This window comes from Macaca mulatta, chromosome 13, assembly GCF_049350105.2.
Source record: "Macaca mulatta isolate MMU2019108-1 chromosome 13, T2T-MMU8v2.0, whole genome shotgun sequence".
Classification (NCBI taxonomy): domain Eukaryota; kingdom Metazoa; phylum Chordata; class Mammalia; order Primates; family Cercopithecidae; genus Macaca; species Macaca mulatta.
In genome coordinates this window covers 17,877,171-17,890,377 of record NC_133418.1, presented here as the reverse complement: position 1 = coordinate 17,890,377, position 13,207 = coordinate 17,877,171, and the positions used below count along the sequence as shown (strand labels likewise).

The window sequence follows — 13,207 nt, the reverse complement described above, 5'->3', positions numbered from 1 at the left end:
CTCCTGGAATCCTATAACTTTGGGATGCCGAGGCAGGTGGATCACCTGATGTGAGAAGTTCGAGACCAGCCTGGTCCAACACGGCAAAACCCTGTCGCCACTAAAATACAAAAGATTAACTGGGCGTGGTGGCAGGTGTCTGCAATCCCAGCTACTAGGAAGGCTGAGGCAGGAGAATCGCTTGAACCCAGGAGGTGGAGGTTGTAATGAGCCAAGATCACGCCACTGCATTCCAGTTCGGCCAACAGAGCGAGACTCCGTCTCAAAAAAAAGAAAAAAAAAAGAAAAAAGAAAATAAAGAATGGCTGCTCCATAGGCAGAGAGGCACCAAAGGTCGCTGGTTGCCCATTTTCATGGTTATTTCTTGATCATACGCTAAACAAGGGTTGGACTATTCATGAGTGTTCTAGGAAAGGGGTGGACAATTCCCAGAAATGAGTTTCTGCCCTCCCTTCTGAGACCATGTAGGGAAACCTCCAGATGTTGCCATGGCATCTGTAAACTGTCGCGGTGCTGGTGGGAGTGTCTTGTAGTAGCTAATGCGTTATAATTAGCACATAATGAGCCGTGAGGACAATCAGAGGTCACTCTCGTGGCCATCTTGGGCTTGGTGGGCTTTGGCCGACTTTACTGCAACCCGCTTTATCAGTAAGGTCTTTATAACCTGTATCTTGTACCGACCTCCTATCTCATCCTGTGACTAAGAATGCTCAGCCTCCTGGGAATGCGGCCCAGCAGGTCTCAGCCTCCCTTTACCCAGCCCCCATTCAAGATGGAGTCGCTCTGGTTCACGTGCCTCTGACAAGTTGGCCTGGGTTGAGTGTTCCCTAGTGTGTGGTTGTTGGAGCTGTTCCTAGGAGTAAGAGGTATTGTCAGTAGGAAACAGGCCTCTGTTAGCCCGGGGGCTGGCACTCTGCCCCATTATATCGGACTCATTTTAGTGGTGACAAAACTGGGGCTCAGAGACATCAACTCCCTCATCCCGAACCCCCAGACTGTCAGTGGTGGGCTGGGGTTTGAATGTGGGGCTTGAAGACCCATCATCTCCTCTGGTCCCCCAGTCTCTGCTGCCCAAGAGGAACAGGATCCCAGGATCCAGGCCCCTCATGGCACCAGCCAGGGTGGGCGTAGATGGGGAGGCAGAGTTCCAAAGCCCCCTGGACTCTGAAGCAGGTCAGGGACCAAGAGCAAACCGGACCTACGGGCCCCACCCCGAGAAGAATGGCTGCAGGCCCGGCCCAGCGGGCAGGAGGTCTGTGTCCTCAGTCAACGTGACGGCGCTTCCAGCTGCTCCAGCCAGGCCGTGCTGTCTTCACGTTTCCAATCATGCGGCCTCCCCTCCAATTCCCAAACCCAACCCACAGAGACAGCGATCTGGGGTCTACGTGAGGTTTGTCAGCAGCTCTGACCCGCTGCTTCCCGCCAGCCCCGCGGCCGGTTCTGGAAAGCTCTCTGCTGCCCCCTGGTGGGGAGGCTTAGGGTAGGGCTCTGGCTGCAAGCATGGGGTCCCAGAAGCTCCTGGCTCTGTCACTTCTGCTGGGTGGAAAACCAACCCAGGACTGAACCAGTGACACCTGTGGCGCTCCCAGAACTTCCTGGCTCTGTCACCTCTGCTGGGTGGAAAACCAACCCAGGGCTGAAGCAGCAGATGGGTGCCTGATTCCTTATTATCAGAGCGCTGCCCACTGGCAAGTCTCTCTCCGGGCCTCAGCTTCCCCTTCCATTAAACGAGGGGCTTGGGGGATACCAAGGAGGGGTAACTGCTTAGTGAGGATGGGAGGTTTCTTCTGGGGAGATGAATACATTTTGAAACTAGATGGCGTGGGTGGTTGCACAGGACTGTGAATGTACAAATGCCACCACATTATTTGCGTGGAAATAGTTAATTGCATGCGATGTGAAAATCACCTCATTTAAAGTGTTTAAAAGAGGGGTCTGGGAGAGTGCAGTGTATGTGAGAATCACGTGGGACACCCACAGTCTCTGAACGTCAGTTTCCTTGCGTAAACTGGCAAAGAGACCGTGTGAACTGTATTCCCTGGGGCCAAGAGATTCCAAGAAGGAAAACCTGGGATTCCTGGGACTGGGATGAGGGCCGGGGTCCGGAAGCGGACTGGGTGGGTGGGGACAGCTGGGGGGCAACCTAGATAAGGCTTTCAATACTGGGTAGCAGCGTCTACACAGGCGGAGATCCCTGCATCTCACTTCCCGCAGGGCTGACCAGTGGCCAGAGGTGGGACTGGCCAGGCTCGGCCCAGCCAAGTCTGGGAGCTAAGGACACTGAGTGAGGGATCCCCGGGGCCACCCTCACTGGCCTGCGGCTCTCCTGACACCACGAGAGAGGTCCAGGAGCTGACCTTGGGTCCTAACGGGGGACACCTTCCTGGCTGCAGGCTGGCAGGGTGGTGTGGTGGTCAGTGTACTGGGCTCTGCGTGTCCACCTCTACCTGCTGTGTGACGGTGGGCCAGACACCTAACCTCTCTGTGCCTCTATTTCTTCAATGGCGAACAGGGACACTAGCAGCTCCCACATCCGGGCACAGTGGCCTGAAGGTTAAAGGCAAGGGTGGCACGAGACCTACAGCAAGAACTCTGAGCAGGGAGAGCAGGGAGCTGCCCAGAGTTCAATCACCATCTCCCCTCTGGCCGCCGAGGAAACCGAGGCTCATGGTGACCTGGCCCAGGTCTGTTGGACTCACGATCCTTCTCATCCCCAAGATCAGAGGGCTGCCACCAGGGAAGGAGCTGGCCCCTAGACACAGCCCACGAAGCACACAGGGAAGGATGCCATGGGGACTTCGGTATGTTTTTGCAAAAAAAAAAAAAAAAAAAATTTATTGCTATTTGAACCCTGCTTTTATGCTTCCATTACCCAGAAAATGAGCTACGGGAGACACCAGGAGAGGCAGGAGATCATCCTCCTTGCACAAAACCCACTCCCTCGGATACTGTCCTCAGCGAGGGTGGCTGGAGGCCAACCAGGGGGCCCACCCGCAGAGTGGCAGAGGAGGTAGGTTGACCCTGTGGACGCTGAGCTCTGTGGCGAAGGTCCTGGCCTTCTGGTAGAAGAAGAGCCACTTCTCACAGTCCAGGAGGAAGTTGTGGGAGATGGTGGCTGGCCGCGTGTAGATCTTCAGCTGTGCCTTCTTGTTGCCCAGGTCCACGGCGGCTGCCAGTGCCAGCTGGTAGTACCCGGCTGCATCAAACGGGTCCTGAAGGGGACAGGTCATGGTCAGCAAAAGGGGGACTCGGAACCCGTCTTCCCAGAGGCCGTTCCTGTCTCCCGGTCATTCCACATGTCCTTCCGATGCTGGCTCGCCCCAGGAGCCCCGAAGCCTGTGACACTGCTGTGGTCTCAGCTGCAGGAGGTGGGGATGACCCTGACACCCCTGGAAGCCTTCCTGACTGTCCCTACGTCCCACTCACCCCAAGCCTCCTGCCCCAGGGCCACCCTCTCTGCAGGCAGTGGCTGCTTTCCCCATGGGCTGAGGTCAGGGCAGATCCTGCCTGCTCTGAGAGTTCCATGCAGGACCCGTGGCTCCAAGCCACAGCAGGGGCACGGTGTTGAGTGACCCAGGCTCCCCTCTGGCCCCTGTCCATGCTGACCATTTCCAGGCCCTCCACGGGCCAGGCCAGGTACAAAACCATCTCACAGGTGTCCTCTCTGGCAATGTTCCCCGAAATATTCACGGAGCGTGACTCCCCAGACATCCACTCCCATTGTCAATGCGTCTTTGGCTCAAACTCACCATCCCTGGGTTGGGATGCCGCCTCCCAGACCTCCTCCTTCACCCTCCCATCCCCCACCCGGCTTCTCCCCAGGCACCTCCTCCACATGGCGGTCACCCAAGGGACCTCTCTAAGACCCATGCCTGGCCTGTCCCTCTTTACCATCTCAAGATGGCTCCCAGGGCCAATGACAAAGTCCAAGATGCAGCAGTCCATTCCCTCACTGCCCCGCCCCACACACGGAGCAGGGGCGTGAGAAGGCCCCGAGTCACCGCCACTGCTCATCCAATGCCCCCTGGCCCAGCCGAACACTGGACTCTGTGCTGGGTGCATGGTTGAGCCTAACGTCCTTGCTTCCAGTCTGAGGGACCTGGGAGTGAACACTGACCACACAGGGTGGCCCGGGCTGTGGCAGAGGGAAGCCCAGGAGGCCCCAGACTCAGCCGGGGGTAGAAGGCAAAGGCTTCCTGAAGGGGTGGGGGCTTCCCAACTAAACAGGAAGGAGCCAGCCAATGCATATGTCTCTGCGTGTGCCTGTGCATGTGAATGTGCGTGTTTGTGTTCCTGTGCGTGCATGTCCCTGTGTGCCTGTGTGTGCATGTCTGTGTGTGCGCGCCTGTGTGTGCGTGTGCCTGTGTGCATTTGCGTGTGCATTTCCATGTGCCTGTAGTGTGTGCGGCAGCTAGTGAGTGACAGCGTGAGCCAGTAAACACTTAATCCACCCTATTCCAGGGCTCACTCTCATGTGTAGACTACAGGGGACCCCATTTTAGAGGCAATTGGCAAAGATGCTCATTTACCCCTGCTTCTCTGCCAGCCTTCCAGGTCCCATCAAGCCTGGCTTTTTCTCCCACTCCTCTGGGCCCTGGGTCCAGAGCCTCCTATACAAGGAAGAGGGTGTAGCCTTGGAAAGACAGCCGCCCTTGGGGAATTCCAAGGGGGCCTCCCTCTGGGAAGCTGGCCTGTGCTGACAGCATAGTCACGATGAGGCCCAGAGGACTGTGCATGGGAAGGAGGACTGTGCATGGGAAGGAGGACTGTGCATGGGAAGGAGGACTGTGCATGGGAAGGAGGGCTGTGCATGGGAAGGAGGGCTGTGCATGGGAACGAGGGTTGTGCATGGGAAGGAGGTGAAGGAGGCCTCCGTCCCTCGACCCCAACGGTGGACTTTGGCCTCTCAGATACTACTTAGCGCTTTCCTTTCTCCTGGACAGGCGGAGTGGGCGGCAGGCTTGACCAAGAGAGATAAAGGCCTCTTCTGGGAGGTCCGTCCCCCTGGGTCCCAGGCGAGCCCCTGAGCGGTGAGCAGCGTCCCCCTGGGCCTGATACTTGGCACCTCCCTGTCTGGCTGGGACTTGGGAGGCCACAGAAACCACGTCTAACCACCAGGTGTCGCCAGTACTGGGCGGGGGCCTCCCGGGCAGCCCCAGGCCTGCGGTGGGGTATACGGGGCAGGGTCTTAGGGCTGCCCCAGCTCCTCATGTTGTTCTAAGGCCCCCAAGATCTCGGCCCCTGGACTGGAGTGCCCTGGCCCCTCAGCCCGTAAGGAGCACTGACACGAGGCTGGTGTGATGCTAAGGAGGGGCGGTGCCTGCTGGGCAGATGGGTGGAGACACCACAGGTCTCAGTCTGCCAATCTCAGCTCTCCACCCCTACAGGGCTGGGGGCAGAGGGAGCACAGCACCTCCCCTCGAGACACACCCGACCGAACAAGGCCTCAGCCTGGCTGGCTGGGGCCCCGCCCCACTGCACCTGCCCTGAGCTGGGGTCTCCCTGTCTGTGAACCCAATGGTAAGACACTGGTCCCACCCCACCCTTCCTGGGTGATGTGAAGATTCAAGGTGTCTCGGGACTCCAGGAAGGAGTTGCTCAGTGCAGGCTGGCACCCTGGGCAGGCTTCCTAGAGGAGGCGCCAGGATTTGGGTTGGATCTTGCAACGTGGATTCAATGTGAGGATGATGCCGTCCTCTGAAATGTCACTCTCCCGACCCTGTTTTCTTTGTTAAATGCACCTTGACACTTGACTGTCAAGACTCAGCTTTGGTGTCACCTCCTCCAGGAGGGCCCCCTGACTACAATCCCCCTTCTTTACCCAGAGGCCACCATTGCCCACTCATGTGGCAGCCTCCCTGGCTGAGACTGAGTTGAGGGTGGGGCCTGGCCATCTGGGGAGCTGGGTTTTACCTGCTAACCTTGCCGGCTCCTCCAGCTGGGTGTAGAGCTCGAGGGAGGACACTGGGCCATTCCTAAGAAAGGCTGGAACCCAGGCCTCTGGGGTCCGGGTGGAGATCCCACTCCAAGGGGGCCAGGAACACCCCGAGCCCTGATCCTCCCCACCTACCTTCAGGTCGTAGAAGATGATGTCACCGAGCACCAGGTACACCTTCACGTAGTAGAGGGTCTCCTCGTCGAACTCCAGCGGCGAGTTGCAGAGCTAAACGGCCTTGAGGTAGAAGTGCTCCGCCAGCTTGCCATGGTCCAGCTGGTGGTGCAGGGCGGCCAGCCGGTGGTAGGCCACGCGTTCGTTCAGCCGGTCCCCTGGGGTGCAGGCCAAAGGGGCAGGTGTGAGGATGTGGCTCCCTGGGGCAGGGAGGGCACAGGCCCCTCAGGAGCAGGTATACAGATCCCAGGCAGCACACCTGGCTTGTCTCCAGGCACCTGTGGTCACCCAGGCAGCTCTGGCCATTCCCTTCCAGGTTCCCAGACTCACTTTCCCATCTGCAAAGCAGAACTAATAAGGCCTGCCCCTGTCTACTGAGAGGCTTTGGCAAAGTCGGACTTGGATGGCCCAGTTCTGTGCCTACACATAGCCACCTGCCTTTGCTCACTGGTTTTAACCAGGGGAGCCCAAAAGCCATGCAGTGCAGGTGCTCCCGGGCTCCCCGGCTCCAGGCAACCCACAGACGTGACATCCGACTCCTCCTGGGTGTGTCATGATCAGAGCCCCCTACCTTGGGGAGTCAGCTGCATACCTACTGTGTACTGGGCCACGGGGCACAAGGCGCTGGGGCATGTGGCCTGCCTAGGGTTCCCTGTCTCTGGAGGGGTACAGACGACCCTGGCACAGCACCAGGGGATGCACGGCCTTAAGAGGCAGACTGCTGGAAGGGGAACTGGGATTTTATCAGCCAGAGAACCGTGTGGTTGATGAGGGTGGGAAGGGCACAAGAGAAAGGGAATGTGCCACTCAGTCTGGCACATACAGGGACCAACGAGATGCCTGGCATGTCTGGAATGCAGAGGGCACACTGGACGGCCCTTGTGGTCAGCAGCGGGAACAGGCACAGGAAGCAGAGCTCAGTCAGGCAGGGAGCTCTGCACTGCGTGAGAGACCTCGGGCTGTGCCCCACAGCCGGACGGGGAAGCCAGTTGGGCAGATCTGCCTGCCTGGACAGGAGACCAGGAAAATCCAGCAGCTGTTTCAGCTCCTGGCCTGCAGACCTGGAGGCTGGGCTCTGGCAAAGTGTGGGTCCTGGCAGGGCGGGGGCTCAGGGGACTTACCCAGAGTGATCCTGAGTGCTAGGGCCATGTAAACAAACTCCAAGTCCTCCTGGGGCTCCTCCAGTGTGGCCAGCAGTGACACCAGCTTGTTGCACAGCTGTAGCTGCAGCTCCACCTTGCGGTTGCCCGTAGTCACTGCCGGGGCAGGGCCCGGTCCTACCACACAGGCAGGTGGGGTCAGGTTTCCCGCAGCATCCACCTTGCCCAGCGCCCTCCTCAGAGCTCAAACACGTGCTTGGAGCTTCCCACACCCCAGCTACCCCTGCACCTCGACACAGCTCTGTGCTCTGGGATAACACACAGTTCAGACATCCAAGTTGGGGGCTGAAGAGTCACCTGAGGCCCATCCAGCTACACCCGATAGCCACAGACCAGCCTCTCCCACCTGGGCACCGGAGGTCTGACTGGGGGGAGCCAGCACTCCTCTCTGCTCTAAAAACACCACATTGATCTGTGCCCAAGGCTGAGCCACACCGTGAGCTCAGAGGAAGGGAGAAGCCGTCCCACTTCGGGGTGCATGCAGACCTGGGCCTCCCACTGATATGCTGTGTGTCCTTTGACATGTCCCTGTGCCTCTCTGAGCCTCAGTTTCCTCATCTGGAAGATGGGGACAGGACTTCCCACTCATGGTTGCTTGAGGTCATCAGGTACAAGGGTAGAGCCATTATCACGTCCAGGCCCCGAGAGTTTGTCCCAGGCAGGGGCATGGTCAATATCATTCCCGGTCAGACCACTTGGAAACTCATCATGTGCATGGGTGGCCCTGCTTCCATTTGGGAGGCCTCTACCCTGCCACACCTGTGCCTCAGCCCTCCAGGTGCCCCACTGAGGCCCACCGACATCAGCCCACAGGCCAGCTCACCCGGTAGAAGGACAGGCCTTCCTCCCGCTCCCAGGCCCCATTGAAGAAGATGTCTCCAGCTGCCTCAAACAGCTCCAGCCCCAGGTTGGGGTCGCCTGTGTACAGGTCCACATTCTGAGCCACCTGAGAGGAGACAGAAGTTCCCTCAAGACCCACACCTGGCGAGGTGGCTACGCGCATCTTTGCCAGGCTCCTTCCTCTCCCACAGTACAGGTACACTTGAGCATTTTTCAGAACCTGTGCATGAGGGCTGCCCCCACCACTGGCATGAGGACAATGAACTGATGCTCCTGAGTGCTAGGAAGTGACTGAGCAGCTGCAGCCCAGGAGCCCGACACCTGTGAATCCTACCACCAGGGCTAGCCCTAGCCCACTCCGCCTGCACTCAAACCAGTCTCCGTGGCCCCCAGATTGCTGGGAGCCCAGCCCCTGGCTCCTTTCTGCGTTGCCACATCCCTGCCACATCAGCAGTGTTTGTGGGTGGGCCTGGTCCCCTCTTGGCCATAAGCTCTTCATCCCTCTCCTCAGCTCAAGGAGGTATACAGCAGGTGCTCAATAATGAAAGCTTCATCAGTCTCGTGGGCTTCACAATTTGTTCCAGATCACACTGTGTTTGGGAAAGCCTCTGAAAACAGCCACTATGATAGATTCATTTTGTAAGTAGATGTGCCACATGTGGCTTGGAGCAAGTTCTTCTGTGTGTTAATTGAGTGGTCACATTATTTGAGCATGTGCTGTATACCAGCAGGTGCTGTGCACTGTGAGGGGCCGCGCCTCTGCCCTCAGGGAGAAGATGCTGGCCACCGGGGGAGGATGTGAGGGAACCAGTTGGAGGAAGGGAAAAGGCACACAACAGGTGCTCAGCAGTGGCTTAGGAATGAGTGGGTGGATGGATGAATGGATGAGGAGATGTAGACACATGGATGGATGAATGGGTGTGTGGATAGATTAATGCTTGGATGGATGGATGGATGGATGGGTGGGTGGAATGATGTGTGTATGTATGTATGTATGCGTGGATAGACAACGTATGGATGGGTGGAGGGTAGATGATGTATGTACATGTGGATGGATAGATGGTGGATAGACGAATGTATGGATAAACAAATGGAGAGATAGATGAATGCAGGGATGGATTAATAGGTAGATTGGTGGGTAGATGGATGAATGATGGATGGATGAATGGACGAACAGCTGGATGGATGGGTGAAAGGATGGATGATGGATGGATGGAAGGATGAACAGGTGAATGGATGGATGATGGAAGGATGAATGGACGGATGGATAGATGAACAGATGAATGGATGGATAGACGGGTGAATGGATGGATAAATGGATGGATGAATGAATAGATAGATGGATGATGGATGGATGGATGGATGGAAGCATGAACAGATGAATGGATGGATGATGGAAGGATGGATGGATGGATGGATAGATGGATGAATGATGGATGGATGGAAGGATGAACAGGAGGTGAGTGGATGGATGATGGAAGGATGGATGGATGGATGATGGAAGGATGAATGGATGGATGGATGTACACATGAAAAAGTGAATGGATGGATACACGGGTGAATGGATGGATGATAAAAGGATGGATGAATGATGGATGGATGAATGGACACTGGGATGGATGATGGATGAATGGTTGGATAAATGGATGGATGGATAAATGGACGGATGGATCGATGGAAGGATGAATAGATGAATGGATGAATGAGGGAAGGATGAACAGGAGGTGAGTAGATGGATGAGGGAAGGATGGATGGATGATAGATTGATGGATATATGGACGAATGGATAAATGGATGGATGAATGATGGATGGATGAATGATGGATGGATGGAAGGACAAACAGGTGAATGGATGGATGATGGAAGGATGGATGGATGAAAGGATGGACGGACGAACAGGTGGATGGATGGTTGCTGAATGGATGAACGATAAAAGAATGGATGAATGATGGATGGATGAGTGGATGATGGATGGATGAATGGAAGGATGAACAGGTGAATGGATGGATGATGGATGGGTGGATGGATGGATGGAAGGATGAGCAGGCGAGTGGATAGATGATGGAAGGATGGATGGTGGAAGGATGGATGATGGAAGAATGAACAGGTAAATGGATGGATGAGGGAAGGATGGATGGAAGATGGATGGAGGGATGTATGAACAGGTGAATGGACAGATAATGAAAGGATGGATGGATGGAAGGATGAGCAGGTGAGTAGATAGATGATGAAAGGATGAATGGATGGAAGAATGAAGAGGTGAATGGATGGATGATGGAAGGATGGATGGAGGCATGGATGAACAGGTGAATGGATGAATGAACAGGTGAATGAATGGATGGATGGACAGGTGAATGAATGGATGATAAAAAGATGAATGATGAATGAATAAATGGACAGGTGAATGGATGGACAGGTGAATGGATGGATCATGGATGGATGGAAGATGGTTGGATGGATAGAAGGATGAACAGCTGAATGGATGGATAATGGAAGGATGGATGAAAGGATGGATGGATGGACAAACAGGTGAATGGATAGATGAACAAGTGAACAGATTAATGAATGATGGATGAACAGTTGAATCGATGACAGAAAGATAGATGGAAGGATGGATGGATGGACGAACAGGTGAATAGCTGGATAAAAAGATGGATAGATGATGGATGGATGCCTGATGGATGCGAGGAAAGACAAACAGGTGAATGGATGGATGATGGAAGGATGGATGGATGGATGGATGGAAGGACCCACAGGTGTATGGGAAGATGATGGAAGAATGGATGGATGGATAGTTGGTGGATGGATGGAAGGATGAACAGGTAAACAGATAGATGACGGAACGATGAATGGATGGATAGACAGGTGAATAGATGGATGATAAAAGGATGGATGAATGATGGATGGATGAAAGGACAGATGGATGGATGATGGATGGATGGAAGGATGAACAGGTAAATAGATGATGGAAGGATGAGTGGATGGGTGGATGGACAGAGAGTGAACAGCACAGGGGCCCTCCTGCATCCCTTGCCACTCACCTGGATGTACAGGTCTACCAGCTCGCTCTGCTGCAGGAGGTAATAGATCTTCCCTGCTTGCAGCCAGGCATGCGCCTCCTTCTCTTCTGGAGGTCAATGAAAATTCCCAGACTTCGTTTGGTGTAGTCCAGAGCGGATTTGTAGGCCCTGGAATCACTGGAATCAGACACAGGTGTCAGAACAAGGGCTCTCATCCTCCTGGAACCAGTCTGCCTCCTCCCGTGGGTCTGGTGACAGATGAATCTGGCATGTGGGGACTGGGAACGGCCCTCTTGTGTGTGCAGTGTTCTGCCCTTCCCAGGCTGCTGGGAGGGCCAGGGTGAACACACACGGCATGGAAAAGATGAAGGATATCCTTCTGAGGGAATCAAGCATCATGCTGCCCTGTGGCAGGAGGAGTGTGCTCGTCCATCTCCCCTGCCTCCCAGACATGGCCTGTGTCTTCTCCAGACGCACCAGGAGCCGTTAGTGTTCAGAGGCTATCTAGGCCGATGGTTCTCAAGGTGTGCAGGCATCAGAGTCACCCGGAGGACTGTCCTTATAGCTTGCTGGCCCTGCCCCTAGAGCTTCCGGCTCCACAGGCCTGGGGCAGGCCCTAGAACTCCCACTTGCCACAAGCTCCTAGGTGACATGGATGCTGCTCTGCTGGTCCAGGGACTACACTTTGAGAAGCATGGCTCTAGCACACTGGCCCATTTTCCTTCTGTGAACCTGAGGCCAAGACTGGAGCCAGTCTCCCGGGTCCCCATGGAATCTGGCCCCTTCCCTGCTCTCTCAGTAAGTCCAACACTTGAGGGGCTGTGACTGCAGCAATGTCACCAGGCCCTGTGGGTGGGGTGGCCAGGGCCATGGTTACCCCACCAGGTCAGCATGCTCGGGGGAAGACCAGTGGGCCACATATGGGACGTGAGACCTTGAAACCCTGCCCCAGGGAAGCAGGTGACACAATTGGCTCTGTCATCTGTGGGAGAGAAGCCACAGGTGGCTGCTGTGGTCACATTTAAGGGGACAGATGAAGGCCAGGAGTGAAGACTCGGGGCAGGCAGAGGTCAGATGACAAAGGCCACCATAGTAGGAAGAACAGCCCAGTGTGCATGTACTGTCTCTGCTGGGGTTGAGATGACCTTTGACCCAACAAGGGAGACTCAAGCTGGGACTCACAAGCCAGCAGCAGCCCTGGGACGACCCCAGACCCACCAGCTCAAAGCATCTGATGCCAAGGAACCAAATGATCCAAAGGAAAGGGGCTGAGGAGGCCCTGGGCCAGCTTCCCTGTGCCCCCCTCCCAGCCCCCCCAATCCCCTTGCCCCCCTCCACACCCCCACCACTGCAAAGCCAGCCCTCACCGCTCGGTGCCCAGGGACCGGTAGAGCTGACTGGTGGTCTCCAGGAGCTGCCCCCTCCAGCACCTTGTCGGCCACCTTGCGGGCAAGGGAGAGCTGGAACTCGTGGTAGATGACACACTGGGTCTCGCTGGGCATGACGACGCTGTAGAAGTAGCACAGCCGCTGGACGGCCCGCAGCTGGCCTGGGCAGAAGACAAAATGGAAGACGTCAGCCTCCCAGCATCGAAGCGAGACTGGCTGGGTTCGGAGGCCCCTGCTCTGTGCTTGTCTCTTTCACACCTCTGTGAATCTGGGCCCCATAGGCGGGGAGCCTGGGCTCAGACAGGCCATGCACCTGTGCAAGGGCAGGCGCCGAGCACACCGTGACATGGGCACAGCTTGGTGCACATGTTCATGGTACAGGCTGGCCTTCTTTACAACTCCCAGGGCCAAGGTCCTGGCCAGGCTCGGCCCCTGCACCAGGCCATCTATTTCTGCTTCACAAAGCCCCTCTGGCCAGGACCAGGGCCGTCTTCAGCCTGAGATGATGAGACCAGGGGCACAAGTAGCCCCTGTCGCAGATGGAACCCTGAGAGAGCAAAGCCAAGCGTCATGTCTGCCACACATGGCATCATGTTGGGGGAATGGGGTTCAAAGCCGGCCCCTGGCATTTCCACACATGCTTCTCTCATGCAACCAGGCTCCAAACCCACAGGCTCGCTGGCCTCTCCC

General features: G+C 56.2%; 1 protein-coding gene across 1 annotated transcript in view; it reads right to left on the bottom strand.

Moving 5' to 3' along the window:
• Positions 1-2,839: 2,839 nt before the first annotated feature.
• LOC114675431 (SH3 domain and tetratricopeptide repeat-containing protein 1-like) overlaps positions 2,840-13,207 on the bottom strand; it is a 44,005-nt gene continuing 33,637 nt past the window's right edge. The window contains 9 exon segments of the mRNA XM_077958756.1: positions 2,840-3,212; positions 6,071-6,267; positions 7,231-7,371; positions 7,374-7,386; positions 8,093-8,215; positions 11,151-11,236; positions 11,239-11,297; positions 12,497-12,549; positions 12,551-12,678. Of these exon segments, the coding sequence (XP_077814882.1) occupies positions 2,955-3,212; positions 6,071-6,267; positions 7,231-7,371; positions 7,374-7,386; positions 8,093-8,215; positions 11,151-11,236; positions 11,239-11,297; positions 12,497-12,549; positions 12,551-12,678 (1,058 nt within the window). The 3' untranslated portion in view covers positions 2,840-2,954.